The sequence below is a fragment of the Mobula hypostoma genome, chromosome 3, assembly GCF_963921235.1.
Source record: "Mobula hypostoma chromosome 3, sMobHyp1.1, whole genome shotgun sequence".
Lineage (NCBI taxonomy): Eukaryota > Metazoa > Chordata > Chondrichthyes > Myliobatiformes > Myliobatidae > Mobula > Mobula hypostoma.
The window spans coordinates 145,855,200-145,872,167 of NC_086099.1; the positions used below are offsets into that span (position 1 = coordinate 145,855,200).

At 46.0% G+C, this 16,968-nt stretch overlaps 1 protein-coding gene across 1 annotated transcript in view; it reads left to right on the top strand.

Moving 5' to 3' along the window:
- Positions 1-16,968, top strand: part of LOC134343749 (serum paraoxonase/arylesterase 2-like) — a 66,819-nt gene that overhangs the window by 28,672 nt on the left and 21,179 nt on the right. Inside the window, 2 exon segments of the mRNA XM_063042491.1 lie at positions 8,447-8,565; positions 8,568-8,637. Coding sequence (XP_062898561.1) covers positions 8,447-8,565; positions 8,568-8,637 — 189 coding nt within the window.

Consider the following 16,968-nt stretch of genomic DNA (forward strand, 5'->3'; position numbering starts at 1 on the left):
TGGGGAGGTAGAGGTCAAAGGTGTTGGGGAAGGGACAGAGTCAGTCCCTTTGCACCAGATACACTTACAGAGCAACCTGGTCTCTGGACTAGTCACGATCGGGGTGAGGTCAGAATTACTGATGAAAGACGTGGAAGTCTTGCTCGGTAATGACATCGCCAGAGGAATCGTGTTCCCAGTCGTGAGATTGACAGGTCAGCCTGCCAGCATTGAGGCCCCGCCCATGGACTCACAGGTTCATCACGGGCCCGCGATAGTGAATTTAGCTGAAACGTTTCTGCCAACCTTGTATGAGACGGGGTGTAGTGAGACAAGAGGTAGTGAGGGAGCTGGGACGGACGTAGCAGTAGCCAGGAAAGAATTTGTGCAGACGCAGGAGCGAGACGAGGGTCTGATGGTTTTGGCAGAGACAGCTCTCTCTGACACAGCTTTAACGAGAGAACTAGTAGGCTATTGTGCGGAGGAGGAAGTGCTAAGGAAGAAAGGGAAATCAAGTACAGTATCCGCAGATGAGGAGTGGGGGGTGGTGCAAAAGAGTTATGAGGATGAGGTTTTTAACATGGCCCACGAGGTACCCCCCGGTAGACATTTTGCGGTGCTGGAGGAAACAGTTGGTGGAATCATGAAAGAGATTTACCGGCTGCCCAGGGGGAAGAATGTTATTGATCATGACCGACGCGAACTGAGACGGTCACCGGCTTTTGATATGCTAACAAACCTAGTCGGTGTTAGCGTGGAAATCAAAGAAGCTAGGGGCCCCCTGATAAGAGGAAAAAACCATTTTGAACAGATTAGTATGGGATCGATTAGATGGGAGAAGGCTAATCCCCGAACAAAGCGAATCTTTAGAAGAAGTAATTAAACGACTCGCACCCGTGTGTTTGATTGTCCCGAGGAAATGCAAAGAACTGGGACGTTGGGTGATGTCTGTTACAATAGGGCAGCCTAGTAAAGAACACCGATATATAATGAGTAATTCAGTGACTAAAGGGCTGATGAACACAGAGGTGTGTATTGGCAATTTAATACGGCTGTCTGAAGCCAGCTTGATAGCGAACCTTAAAAAAAATGAATTCGGCCACACGAGGGTCACTTACCTGGGAATTGTGGTGACACAGGGGCAGCTGGCAGCGATGCAAGCTACAGTGCAGGCTATCGCTGACCTCCCAACCCCGACAGACAAGAGGGCCCTCAGAAGGCTCTTGGAGATGGTGGGGTACTGCAGGAAGTTTTGCAATAACTCTGCGGTCAATACCCGTCCCCCTCCTACTAAGCCCTTGCGAGAGAAAACTGAGTCGGAATGGGACGACCCTTGTTATTGTGGTCCGGGACAAAACCAAATGAGAGGTTACATTGGTCGCAATTCATCAGTGTTTTTGGCCACTATGAAGTTTGCTGAGTTGGAGCCTGGTCTAGGGGATTATTAATAACACGTGTAAAAGGAACAGAAAATGTGATGACTGTCTGTCAAGGTGTTGACAGTTTCAAACTCGCTGTGTTAGCCAAATAACTGATAAAGATGTATATTTGTGTGTGTATCAAATAATGTAGTCATGTTTGTAATTTTTACCTCCCGGTAAAAATCCTTAAAAGGGGGGAAGTGTGACGAGAATACACATAAAATTAAGATGTTTGCTGGCCTGGGTTAGCATCAGTGACATCAGCAAGTGGTCTGCCACCTGCCCTCAGGGGAAGGAGAGATAAGGAACAATGGAGCAGCGTCTGGAGATGTGTAATGAAGGGACGTGGAAGAGAGAGCTGTCTGGAGCAGCTCCCCCCTTTGAACCTTGAACTGTTTGAAGTGATGGACAGGCGATACCCCAGCAGGGGGATAAAAAGGGACCGGTTCGCTACGACACACACACACACGCCACCCGAGGTAACGAGACCCTGGAAGCGGTATGCTTCTCACGAGTCGGTGGGAAGTACCAGACAACGGCCAGGGTGGAAAGGTACGATCAGCGGGAACCCGGTGTGTGTCCGCCCTTGCCTGGGTGCCGGGTTCACTGCAGAGGATCGACCGCATCTGGAGGAGGGGTCACAGTCGGTGACCTCAGGTGACATCACCAAGGACCCGCCCAAAAGTTGCTTGTGAGCCATATCGTGGGGCTGTGAGTGAAGCCGTGTCTGAATGATCAGTTGTTCCTGTTCTCTCTCTCTCTCTCTCTTCCCCCACGTTGTCCATCGCCATGGCAACGATTACTGCGAACTGAACTACTAAACTGGACTGAACTTTGAGTCACTTTGAAATTTGGTCATTTACCCCTAGACAACGATAGAGCTTGATTGATGCTGTTATCTTAATTCTGTGCACATGTGTGGTTATCATTGCTGAACTGTTGCATTTATTATCCTTTCGATTACTGTGTTGCTTGTTTCTTTAATAAAACTTTCTTAGTTCTAGTACTCCAGACTCCAACTGAGTGATCCATTTCTGCTGGTTTGGCAACCCAGTTACGGGGTACGTAACAGAGTACATAACAGTCTATACTTCTCAAGTTCAAATTTCAATGTAACTTTATGGTCAAATGAGAATATATGAATGTATATGTAATGTGTGTCACTCTCTCAGAGGTCCTGTCCTGGACCCATCATATCAATATAATTGCAAAAAAAACACAACAGCATTTCTCATTATCTAGTGCATTTGCACAGTTTGCTATCTTTTACGCTCTATTTGCTCTTCGATTGATCCTGTTTATAGTTACTATTCTATAAATTTGCTGAGTATGCTTGAAGGAAAAAAGAATCTCAGGGTTGTATGTGGTGACATGTATGTGATAATAACTTCTACTTTGAACCTTGTTGCAGGCATTTCATCTTCCAGGTATTTACAGGGAAAAAGGGAAATACAATAAAATTTTATGAAAAACTATATGTAGAAGGACACTGACTAACAAGCAACCCAAGTGCAAAAGAAGATAATCTGTGCAGAAAATGTAATACTGACTGCTGTGTACACACATCTATTGATGCTTCTGGACACATCTTCAGTGATGTTCCTGGAATCATCGGGTGTTTCGGGTCTTTCAACATCATACAACCTCCTCCAGGTGACCCAGCCGGGGCCAATCAGACCCCAGCTTGTGTCCAGATGGCTAGCTACTTATGACTCCATGGCTCCCCTCTTTTAAGCCACAGCCATCTTGAGGCCCTCTCTGCCGCATCGGTGGTACTGCGGATGGCTCTCCTCTTCCTCTCTCCCTCGATGCCCAAAATGCTGAAAGCTCTAACTAAGGAACGGGCTACGAATCCCCTACAACCAACCTCCACTGGGAGACACCTCGCTCTCCATCCAGCCTGCTGACAGTTGCTGACCAGTCCTGCATACTTGGAGAGCTTCCTTTCAAAGGCCTCTTCCAAGCTATCTTCCCATAGGACTGTCAGCTCCAGCAGCACGACTTACAATATGTGCTGTATGTAGTCCCTAGTGTGAGTCTGTCTGTCATAGAATCAGTTCAGAGTAGTGTTGAATGAAATTAACTATGCCGGTTTAGGAGTCTGGTTGTAAGGTAATATCTGTTCCTGAACCTGGTTGTGTGGAACCTAAGGCATCTGTACCTCCTGCCTGATGGTAGCAGACACTCACTACCTCAGTAAAGTGGTCAGCATAATCAAATACCCCACCTACTGAAGCACCTCCAATTACTCCAAAAGACTGAAGTTGGGTAAAATACTGAAAGGCTTTTATTCGCTGTATAATACGACCTCCACAGTGAGTGTCTGCCCCCGGACGGAGGGGGAGGGGCAAGGCGAACACCTTTATACAGGACTCTGTGGGAGGGGCAGTCAGCAGAGGGGTGTGTCCAGACAGGTAACCGAGTTACAACATATACATGGTTTACCAGATTCACCCCTCCTTTTTTGAAAAAGAGTCCCGCGGGGTGAAGTGACAGACAATATTTAAAACAAGTATATTTACGGGTCAAGTCTATCAGGCGGTCGAGTCCGTCGCTGTGACCTACGTAGCACTGTTGGTGATTGCAACGGAGATGGCGGTTGTGCTGGCTCCGGCCTGACCTGAGGCGCCAGCACGTTAGGTGTTGGTAATCCCTCATGCGTGTGCATCATGCCCTGTATGGGAGTGTCGTGTGGTGTCTGTGTAGGGCTTGGAGTGCGTGGTGTCTCGTGGGTATATATATCGGTGGGTACGGGGTTAATAGTCACCACGGAGTGTTCAGGGTAGGGGTCTGATGCTCCTGCGGGCGCCAGGTCGCGGATGGAGACCGTGTCCTCCCGCCCATCAGGTAAAACCACGTAGGCATACTGGGGTTTGCTTGAAGTAAGTGAACCCTCTCGACCATCGGGGAGTATTTATTGCTCCTCACATGTTTCCGGAGTAGCACTGGCCCCGGGGACGTCAGCCAAGTTGGTAGGGTGGTTCCAGTGGTCAACTTTCTGGGAAAAGAAAAGAGTCGCTCATGAGGGGTTCATGAGTGGCTTGATCATGATGAGTTGATGAGTTGTGCCTTTTCGGGTCAGTAGAAGTGTGGTTTGCACTCTGCGCAGACTTGGCAGTCCCTGGTCATCATCCTGATCTCCTCAAGGGAGTAAGGCAGGTCCCGGGCTTTCACGAAGTGGAAAAGCCGGGTGACTCCCGGGTGGCAAAGGTCTACATGTAGGGCGTATAGCCGATCGATCTGCGCGCCAGCGCATGTTCCCCAGGTTAGGGCATCGGAGGGCTCGTTGAGCTTCCCAAGCCTGTACATGATGTCATAGTTGTAGGTGGAGAGTTCGATACTCCACCTCAGAATTTTATCATTTTTGATTTTGCTCCGCTACTGATTATTAAACATGAACGCGACTGAGCGCTGGTCAGTTAGCAGGGTGAACCTTTTGCCGGCAAGATAGTGCCTCCAGTGCCTTATAGCTTCCACTATGGCCTGGGCCTCTTTCTCTACCGCAGAGTGCCGAATTTCAGGTCCTTGAAGGGTACGGGAGAAGAACGCCATTGGTCTTCCTGCCTGTTTGAGGGTAGCAGCCAGCGCAAAGTCGAAGGCGTCACTCTCTACTTGGAAGGAAATGGCCTCATCCACCGCATGCATTGCTGCTTTGGCAATGTCCCCTTTTATGCGGCTGAAGGCCGTGTGGGCCTTGGCTGAGAGGGGGAATGTGGTGGACTTGACCGGGGGTGGGCCTTGTCTGCATAGTTAGAGACCCATTGGGCGTAATATGAAAAGGAGCCCAGGCACCTTTTGAGGGCTCTGAGGGTATTGGGAAGAGGGAGTTCCAACAGGGGGTGCATACCGGGGTCGGGGTCAGGGCCAATGACTCCATTCTCCACGACACACCTAAGGATAGAAAGTCAGGTGGTCCCAAATACACACTTGTCCTTGTCATAGATGAGATTGAAAGCTTTGGCTGCTTGGAGAAATTTTTGGAGGTTGTTGTCGTGATCCTGCCGGTCGTGACCGCAGATGGTGATGTTATCCAGATATGGGAACGTGGCCTTCAGTTGGCACTGGTCCACCATCCGGTCCATTGCCCTCTGGAAGACAGATACACCATTCATGACATCGAAGGGGATGCGCAGGAATTGATAAAGCCTGCCGTCTGCCCCGAAGGCAATGTAAGGGCGGTCCTCCCGGCAGATGGGGAGCTGATGGTAAGCGGATTTTAGGTCTATGGTCGAGTACACCTTGTACTGTGCTATCTGATTGACCATATCCGCGATGCGGGGTAGAGAGTACGCGTCGAGCTGCGTGAACCTATTGATGGTCTGGCTATAGTACACGACCATCCTATTCTTCTCCCCGTTCCGAACAACCACCACCTGCGCCCTCCAAGGACTTGTGCTTGCCTCAATGACCCCGTCCCTGAGCAGCCGCTGCACCTCCGACTTAATGAAAGCTCTGTCCCCCACGCTGTACCTCCTGCTTTTAGTTGCCACAGGTTTACAGTCGGGGGTCAGGTTGGCGAACAGCAGTGGGGGAGGGATCCTGAGGGTGGAGAGGCCGCAAGTGGTGTCGGTAGTGCGGCAGTTGGCATGGTGTTGGGTGGGATGTGCGTGTCGGTGTGTGTGTGTGGTCAGTGGTGGGGTACGTGACATATCTCTACAAAACTGGGGATTTATGACAGTAATTGGCGGGAGGGGCCCATCATACTTCATTGTCACGCTTTTCAGGTGGCTCTGGAAGTCCAACCCCAACAGCACAGGGGCACACAGTTGAGGCAAGACCAGTAACTTAAAGTCCTGATATTCTGTGCCCTGCACCACTAGCGTTGCTACACAACCCCCCGGATGTCTGTTGTATGCGACCCGGAGGCCATGGTGACCCTCCGACTTACCGGCTGTATCACGAGTCCGCAATGCTGCACCGCGTCCGGGTGGATAAAACTCTCCGTGCTGCCCGTGTCAAACAGGCAGCTTGTCCTGCGCCCCTCCACCAGGATGTCCATCACTCACCTTGAGAGGTGGTGGGGAGCGCTTTGGTCGAGGGTCACGGAAGCCAGGGTGGGATAGCTGCCTTGGTTCGGCGCGGTGGGGTGCCCCGTGAGCACCCGTTGGTCGTAGGCGGTGGGAGGTGGCACCGACCAAGATAGCCGCCCCCATGTCTCACACGTGGTGGCAGCGTGCAGGCAAGATGGCGACCCCCACATCTCGCACGCAGCGCTGCTCGATCCCGCTCGCGGTTTTGACTTACAGACCTTGGCGAAGTGGCCCTTCTTTCCGCAGCTGGAGCAGATAGCTTGTCGAGCCGCGCAGCGTTTCCGGGGGTGCTTCTCCAGTCCGCAGAAGTAGCACTTCGCGGACTCACGACTGGCAGCAGCTGACGTCGAACCGCAGGCGGGTTGCGAGGTCTGCGGCGCCCACGAAGCCGTTGGGGGATCGCATGCCTGGAGAGCCTCAGAGTTGTGTAGAGCGGCCTCCAGCGTGTCGGGCAGTTCGATCGCCGAACTTAAGGTAAGATTGGCTTTTTCCAACAGCCGCTGGTGCACGTACACTGACCTGGTCCCCATGACGAAGGCGTCTCTCACTAGGAGCTTTGCATGCTGCGCCGCCGTCAGCTCCTGGCAATTGCAGGCTCGCACGAGTGTCCGTAGGGCCTGGACGAACTCAGCACTTGATTCCCCAGGCTGTTGTTGCCGTGTTGCTAAGCGGTGTTGCGTGTAGACGCTGTTTATTGGCCGCAGGTATTGTCCTTTGAGGGCGCTCATCACGCCGTTGTAGCTCGGCTGGTCTCTGATCAGCAAATAGACCCGTGGACTGAACCTGGAGAGTAGAACTCTGTGCTTCGCTACACGGTCGGTCACTTTAATCTCCTCCAGGTACGTTTCGAAGCAAGCCAGCCAGAGTTCGAAAGCGTTTCCAGCTTCAGGAGTTTGTAGATCAAGGTCTAACTTGTCAGGTCTCAGAGGGTGTTCCATGCTATAAAATTTACAGCGATTAAAATTGAAGCACCTTCAATTACTCCAAAAGACTGAGGTTTGGTAAAATACTGAAAAGCTTTTATTCGCTGTACAATACGACCTCCACAGTGAGTGTCTGCCCCCGGACTGAGGGGGAGGGGCAATGCGAAACACCTTTATTCAGGGATCTGTGGGAGGAGCCACAGGGGCAGTCAGCAGAGAGGCGTGTCCAGACAGTTAACCCAGTTACAACATATATACATGGTTTACCACACCCACTTTGGACATTCTCTCTTTTGTCCTCTTCCATCAGGTTGAAGATAGAAAAGTATGAAAGCACATGGAAGGTCATCTTCTACCCTGCTGTTAATACAATGTCTTCTAGTGCCATAAGATGATTCTTGACCTCAGATTCTACCTTTTTATGATCTTACACCTTATTGTTTATCTGCACTGCACTTTATCTATAACGCTTATACTTTATTCTTCATTGTAACTGTTTTACTTTTACCTCCATGCACTGTGTGAGCAGTATGCAAGACAAGATTTTCACTGTATCTCCATACATGTGACAATAAAGTGAATTCCACTTGATTTAAGGAGGAGCACAGGTAGTAGACAGGAGGGAGGCTGGACAGTGTTTGGAGAACTCATGACCAAGGTTGCAAAGAGTATCTTTTATTACTAGATAAGGAAAAAATAGCTCTGTTCTTAACTGCATCATTAAAAATGCTTTATCTTTAATTTGTTGTTTTATATTTTCATTTATTCTCCAAATTAATTATCAAATTTAAAGTGTGATTAATTCTAATTGGGTGCAAAGTAATGGACATCTTTTGAATATTTTGACATAAGCAGAACATATTCTATAAATGATGTCCATTGGCAACACTTAAAACGTTAGTAGAATAGAGGGTTCTAATATCTGTTCCTCTCCTGCACATCTCAGCAGTCCTTGTAACAATGTGGACATGGCATTGTAATAGGTTCTTGGGAGAAGTTTGCAGATTAACATACAAAATATTACAAAAGCAATGTGGTACAAAAGAAAAGATTTTCAATTATTCATAGACTTCCTTTTCTTTTACTCTTCTAGTGTGAATGATATCATAGCAGTGGGCTCTCAGAGTTTCTATGCCAACAATGACCATTATTACTCTAATTTTTACTTGAGAATCTTAGAGATTTTTTTTGGCTATTCCTGGGGCTCCATTGTCTGACTGAAGTAAAGGAAGTTGCAAAAGGACTTAGTTTTCCCAGTGGGCTGGATATTTCTCTTGATGGAAAGTGAGTATGTTTACTTTGTTTGTTACTGACTGCAGTAGCGTTACTCTTAGCATTGTGGTTTTCTGAGTTGCTGTTGGAATGATGGTATTTTTTTTAGGTTTGATAGTTAATCGTACAAATAGAGTCCCTGTTTTTAATCTTATTCAATGCAATCTTGCTCTTGCCTGATAGTGAATAATTGATTGCAAAATTGCATTGTGTTTCTTAGAGTGTCAACCATTTAATCATCTGAAAGTTCCTTTAGTTATGCAATACTAATGTGAAGCTGATTCCTTTACAAGATTTTGCTTGATCATTATATACCGAAAGTAAAGTCACTGGGCACAAAGTTTGTTTTTTTTTGGTGAGTCTAGCCAATCATGTAGTGTAAGAAATGTGTTTGCTCTTTTCTTTGCTTCTCCCTGAAATTTCTTTACATATCATCCCATAATCAGATAATTTCAGCAGAAACATTTTTTCTTCATTACTTTGAATTACTCCCCATGTCTTCACTCTTCTTCCAACTACATTTAGTGTTTGCAATGGAGAATGCAGTTTGGGTGACACATTTCAGAGCACCCGTGTTCAATTCACAGAATGACCCTGGACTTTTTATTGAGTACCATTTTAATTCCCCATTCCACTCCCACCCCTATTCTTTTCCTGTTATAAAGTAAATTTATGGAACAGTTTCCCATCTTCTCTCTGGGCACATTCTAGATTTGATAGCAGATACAACAGTTTCAGTAACTTGCTTTCTCTAGCCTTATTAGAACTGGGCAGGTTACCAGTAACATTGGTTCTGTAGGCAGTTCTGCAGGGAATGTCCTACATCTGCACTTGTTACATTTACCTTCCTTCGCATCTCTCCAGTTGCCTAACCTTTGTTCAGATCCTCTCTCCCTCTCTGATTGCCCTCAATGAGACTATCAGCTGGATGACTTCATTTATATTTTAGGAGAATCACCCCACCCCCAGAAACCCTGATATTATCTGTTAATTACAGTATATTCTCTCTGTTTCATCCATCCCTTTCTCTACAAATTCTCTCTTTTCCAGTTTTTAATGAAGGGTTTGGACCCGAAAACCTCTACTTCTCTGCCTGATCTGTGGAGTGTTCCCAGTGTTTTCTGGTTTTTATGATAGTTTTCCATCATCTGCAATTTTTTTGATTTCCATTATGTTACCATTTGACATAGATGGTACCTGACAAAATAATTAGTATAAAATAGGGTGGCCTAACAGTAAATATACACTCTTTGAGTCCAGATGAAGGGTCTTGACTTGAAATTTCGACTGGACATTTCCCGCCACTAATGCTGCTTGACCCACTGAGTTCCTCCAGGCATTTGCTTTTTTGCTCTGGATTTCTAGCATCTGCGTTATTTTGGGAGCAGAAACCAGGTACATCTCCATGCTGCCATAAACAATTCTTGCATTTAGTATTCTGGCTAATTGCCGACCTTGTTGTAACTTTACTACAGCCTTGCCAAGTCATTCCATTCTGCAGAGTTTATTTTGTTCTCCTGACAGCACTTCTTACTAATTACCATGACCTCTTTCCAAACTAAATAATCTTCCCAAGTTTCATATAAAACAAAATTGCAATTAATTACACAAACAGCCTGAACCACAGATCTGAAATTGAATAAAGGTAATGATAAAATTAAGCTTTGTTTGTCACATGCACATTGAAATTTGTCATTTGTGTCAAATCAAATCAGTGCGAATTGTTCTGAGCAGCCCAGAAGTGTCATCACGCTTCCGGTGCCAGAATAGCGCACCCACAACTCACTAACCCTAACCATACATCTTTGGAATGTGGGAGTGTGATGGAGGACACTCGGTAAATGCACTCCTTACACACGCGCATCCACTTGCACACATTGTCTTGTCATTCTGCTGTTGTTGCGGTGAATGTACACATTGTGTTCCCCGGCATATTCTCATAATTAGCCCACTATTTTCCCACCACATTGCTACGTGCATTCAGAGTACTGAGATGCAGTTAGTGAGTATGCTCTCAATGGTACAGCGGTAGAAGTCCGTCGGTATCCTGGGACAGAAGGAAGCTTCTGTCAGAAGTAAGAAATTATGGTGCCTTTCCCACCATACACAGTGGAATATTCACTTTCTTTAGTAAAGAGGATGTGTAAATGTGTATACATTGTTTGTATACTGTATTTAAGGGAGATACTTTTGTTTATTTTGCAGTTGCATTGTGGGTGCATCAAATTTTAATTCATGTGTAGTCTTAATATCTCTCTGTTGGTAATTAAAGATGGTATGTCCTAGTGTCAAATAAAAGGAGCTCATTGCCCTGTGTGTGTGTGTGTGAGAGAGAGAGAGAGACTGAATGAACTTTCACACTGGACAAGAATAAAAATGGAGCTATTTTGTGTTTTCTAGTAGATACCTTTTTGTAAATATTGACATTTTGTAATGTATTGTATGAGTATTCGTAGCATCAGAGTGTGTATGATGCCAGGACGTAGAAAGGTGAAAATGGAAGTCTATTGAATAAACGTGTTTGTTCAATCTACAGCAGTGTCCGAGTCACGTCAATATTACATGGTGTCAGAAGAAATCGCGAAAAAAAAGGAAGAGAAGACACGTAAAAATGTCACAGTTACAGCCAGCGTCAAGTTTAAGCCTACAAGGTCATCTTGCTGAGAACTGGAAAATATGGATCCAGAAGTCTGAGCTGTTTTGCACCGCTAGCGGCGTAGCTGAAAAGACGGAGAAAGTGCAATGTGCTACTTTTCTGCATGTGGCAGGGGAAGAGGCAATAAAGGTTTGCAACACGTTTGTCTTCCAAGATGATGAGCAAGATAAAATTGAAGCGTTGAAGAAAAAGTTTCAAGATTACAGCGAACCGAGAAAAAATCTACTGTACATCCGACATATGTTTTTCACAAGGGCTCAAGGACCAACAGAGACCATAGACGCCTATGTAACAGATTTGAAGAACAAGGCAAAAGACTGTGAGTTCGGACAACTGCATGACTCTTTAATACATAACAGGATTGTATGTGGCACACGAGATGATCAAGTGAGAGGCAGGCTATTGAGAGAGGCGGATCTTACATTAGAAAAGGCAATTGATGTTTGCCGTGCCAGCGAGATCACATCAAGTCAGGTTAAAGTGCTCAATGAAGAGATTGAAATGCACAAAATAAAAACTGTGAAAACTAACAAGAGTAGGACAAAGCCAGCTCCACAGGATGATCAAAAGGAAGTTAACTGCAACAGATGTGGTTATAAGCATGGATACAGAAAATGTCCAGCCTTTGGTCAGACATGCAAATTATGCCAGAAAAGAAATCACTTTGCAAAGATGTGCAAATCAAAGGAGCACGCAAGGAAAATGCATGCTGTGGAACAGAGTGAGGGCAACAGTGACATGTTCATTGGCACAGTGGAAGTGGAACAGGAGGTATGCATCAAGAATATTGACAATGCAGAGATGGAGGATGAAGATGATTGGACTCAAGATCTGATAATAAACAGGAGGAAGGTGACATTTAAGCTTGACACTGGGGCAAAGTGCAATGTAATGTCAGCAGAAACATTCAACTCACTGGACATCAGCGTTAGACTGAGAAAATCCACCTGCAAGCTTGTTGCATATTTTGGCCACAAGACAGCACCATTGGGCAAAAAAGCACTCACCTGTGTGTACAAAGGACAAAAATACAAGATAGAGTTTGAAATAGTACAGCAACATGTTCCAGCAATACTGGACAAAGCAACATGCACAAAGCTAGGCCTGGTGAAGTGAATCTATGGTGTTGAAAAAAAATGACATTCTCAAAAACCTTGATGACTTGTTTTCTGGATTAGGATGTTTACCAGGGAAACATTATATCCAGATTGATCCAACTATTACACCAGTCGTACATGCCCTGAGAAAGATTCCAGTAGCTCTCTAGGATCAAGTAGTGGAGGAGCTACACAGAATGGAACAGATGGGGGTCATAACAAGACAAATAGAACCGACCGACTAGGTGAATAGTATGGTGACAGTGGTCACAGAAAAAAAGACAAGGATTTACATGGATCCACAAGATCTCAACCAAGCCTTCAAAAGAAAGCACTATCCGCTGCTCATGGTTGAAGAGGTTGTCTCCCGCATGCCTAATGCGAAATACTTTTCAGTATTAGACGCAAATCAAGGTTTCTGGCAGATCAAGCTGGATGAGAAAAGTTCCAAATTATGCACTTTTAATACGCCCATAGGGAGATATCGTTTCCTGCAACTACCCTTTGGGATTTCTTCTGCATCAGAGGTATTCCAGAGATCCGTGGCACAAATGATTGAAGACCTGGATGGGGTGGTCAACATCACTGATGATTTGCTGATATGGGGTGACACAATTGAGGAACATGATCAGAGACTGAGGAAGCTCCTGGAGAGAGCACGTGAGTACAACCTAAAACTGAACAGAAGTAAATGTAAGATCAGAACTACAGAGAGCAGATACATAGGTCGTGTACTCAGCGCTGATGGGCTAAAACCAGATGATGGAAAGGTCAGAGCTGTGGTACAGCTAGCACCACCCAACGACAAGCAAGAACTATTGAGGTTCATGGGCATGATACTGTATCTTGCCAAATTCATTCCCAACTTATCAGAGGTCAGCGCTCCACTCTGAAAGCTACTAGAGAGCAACACTGAATGGCATTGGGAAGACGAACAAAAGAAAAGTTTTGACACATTGAAGCAGTTGGCTACCAATGCACCAGCACTCAAGTCTATGATGTCAATAAACCGGTGACGATGTCTGTGGATGCCAGTTCGGAGGGAACAGGAGCTGTTATACTGCAGGATGGGAGGCCTGTGGCGTATGGATCACGAGCACTTGTGGGCTGTCAATGCCGATATGCTCAAATAGAGAAGGAATTGCTCGCCATTGTTTATGGGTGTGAGAAGTTCCACCAATATGTATATGGCAACGAAATCCAGGTTGAGAGTGATCACAAACCATTTGAGAGCATCTTCAAAAAGCCACTCCCCCAAGCTCCTATGAGGCTGCAAAGGATGCTTCTCAGGCTACAGAGGTACACTCTCACAGTCACCTATAAGCCAGGAAAAGAACTGTACATCGCTGATGCTTTGAGCCCTGCTTACCTCAAAGAGCAAAAGGAAGAGTTGCCAGGAAGAGAGCTGGAGGTCAACTGGGTTACACCTCAGCTACCCATCTCTGAGGAGAAGTTGAACATGTTCAGGAAAGCAACTGCAGATGATCCTGAAATGCAAATGCTAAGAGACATTACAATGAATGGATGGCCAACAGAAAGAAAAGATGTTCCAAAGGAAATGCAGAAATATTGGACATTTAAAGAGGAAATCAGCTATGCATCAGGACTAATGTTTAAAACAGCAAAACTCATCGTACCAAACCAAATGAGACAGGAAATGCTCAGCAGAATTCATGAGTCACACCTGGGGATAGTGAAATGTAAAGAAAGAGCAAGGGACATTTTCTATTGGCCAGGCATGTCAACTCAGATAGAGGACATTGTATCTCAGTGTGCGGTTTGTAATGAAAACAAAAACAGCAATCCAAGAGAGCCTTTGCTTCCCCACCCACTACCAGGAAGACCATGGGAGAAGATTGGCACAGATCTCTTTCACTACAATGGTGCAGAATATCTGCTTTGTGTGGACTACTATTCAAAATATCCGGAGATCACCAACTTAAGTGACACGTCCAGTCGAGGTGCCATTACCGCAATGAAGTCATCATTCGCAAGCCATGGTATTCCAGATATTGTCGTTAGTGACAATGGTCCACAATATGCCAGTGGTGAGTTCAGAGGGTTCTCAGAAAGCTGGGAATTTCAACATGTTACTTCCAGTCCAGGGCACGCTCAGTCTAATGAACAAGCAGAGAGAACTGTACAAACTGTCAAGAACATGCTCAAGAAGGCACAAAGCAGCAACGGTGACCCTTACATTGCTCTTCTTGAATACCGCAACACACCAATTGAGGGTGTGGGGTTCTCTCCTGCGCAGCTGTTGATGGGACGTCGTCTGAAGTCCAAACTGCCAACATCCACATCTCTACTGACTCCAGAAGGTAATGCTTAAGTACATGACAAGCAAATAAAGCAAAAAAGCTACTATAACAGACATACAAGACGGTTGCCAGATCTGCATACAGGTGAAAATGTCAGAATACAGAGAGGAGACATTTGGCAACCAGCTGTGGTTGTAAACAGACATCAGCAACCAAGATCCTTCATAGTTCGCACATCGGATGGAAGAGTCTACAGGAGGAACAGGAAGCATCTGCTGAAGACAGGCGAGAGGGAGTTTCCACGTACAGATGCACAGGACGTTTCCACAGATACAGACATGGAAACAAACGACACCAAGAGTGATGCAGACTGCAAAGACACAGAGGTCACTAGAGAGACTGACCCTGATGAAGGACAAGCACAGTCACAGTTGTATCACACACGGTCTGGGAGACAAGTCAAACTTCCAGCTCAATACAGAGACTTGACATACATACAGTCTCACACAGTTTGAGGCAAAGTCACACATGTTATAAGTTCCAAGGTGTGAAATAAAAGGTTTATTAGTCTACGTTAGTAAAAGAAAATACACTGCTGTTAATATTGTAAGATACAATGCAGAATACAGTACAAGAAGTTAAGATTTTTTTTAGTTTATGTCATGGTTGTTGCACTGTAAGCAGGGCATACCTAGAGGCATTGTTTTGGTAATTCACAGTGTTGTAAAAAAAAGTCTTGAGAACGGGGATGTAATATACTTTGTGAGTATTCGTAGCGTCAGAGTGCGTCTGACGTTGGGACGTAGAGAGGTAAAAATGAAAGTCTGTTGAATAAACGTGGTTGTTCAATCTGCAGCGGTGTCCTATTCACACCAATATTACAATTTATCTTTTCACTATTTTTGCTAATTTTTTGTAAGTTTGATTTTTGACGCATCTAATAAACACCCTTGCACTAAAGTGCTAAGCGACTCCAGCTGTTTTTTCTTTGGTCCTAACCTACGTATTTAACATCTGGTGGCAGCAGTGGAATGGCCAGTGGCAAAGGGGTGAATTCAAATCAAGGGAGAGTGGGATTGCGGTCTCAAGTCAGGAAGCTGTCTGAGGCTAAAAATGAAACCAAGGCCTTGGAAACAGCACTGACCTCAGCCCAGGACCAAACTCAGGCCAGAAGCAGAAGGGCCTTTCAGTGGCACAACCTTCGAACCCTCTTGGAAAATCCGTCTTCCCAGCGGAGGAGAGATGATGATTTTAGAAAGGAACTCCAAACCCTGCAGATGTCTATTGAGGCCATCAGCCAGCCTGAGTCACTGTCTGCCCATCTGCCAGCCCTTCAATCCTCCTGCTCTGTTGTGGAAATGTCCCAAGATGCCTCCTTATCAACAAGGTGATGATATTGAGAACTACCTCCTCAGCTTTAAAAGGATAGCTTGGACGCGGTGATGGCCAGAGGAGGAGTGGGCCTGTCAGCTAGTGCCACTGCTGAGGGGTAAAGCTCTCAAAGCCTTCACTGCAATGGATGAAGACTGAAGACTGGTCCAATGATTATCCTGACCTGAACAGGGCACTGCTGGCTAAATCTGATATCTCGGCAGAAACCTATTGCCAGCGCTTCCATTCCAGTACTCAGCCAACCACTCAGACGTACCATCCTGAGGAGTCTCCACTGCTGATGGATTCAGCAAGAGCAAAAGTCAAAGGAGAAGATTGGTGAGGCCATTTTTCTGGAGCATCTGCTGTGGGTTCTTCCTCCAGACACCAGATCACATGGGTCCGAGAATATGAGCCAGTGGATGACTTGCCCTGCAGTACCTCAGTACCTGCAAGGGTGAGAATCTAACCCTCCAAGGGAGGCCGGTCACCAGTGGAGTGCCTCAGGGATCTCTTCTGGGACTCCTACACTTTGTGATTTTTATAAATGACCTGGATGAGGAAGTGGAGGGATGGTTTAGAAAATCTGCTGATGACACAAAGGTTGGGTGTGTTGTGGATAGTATGGAGGGCTGTCAGAGGTTACAACGGGACATTGATAGGATGTAAAACTGGGCTGAGAAGTGGCAGATGGAGTTTAACCTAGGTAAGTGTGAGGTGGTTCATTTTGGTAGGTCAAATATGACGGCAGAATATAGCATTAATGGTAAGACTCTTGGCAGTGTGGAGGATCAGAGGGATCTTGGAGTCCGAGTCCATAGGACACTCAAAGCTGCTATGCAGGTTGACTCTGTGGTTAAGAAGGCATACGGTGCATTGGCCTTCATCAATCGTGATGTAATGTTGCAGCCATATAGGACCCTGGTCAGACCCCATTTGGAGTACTGTGCTCAGTTCT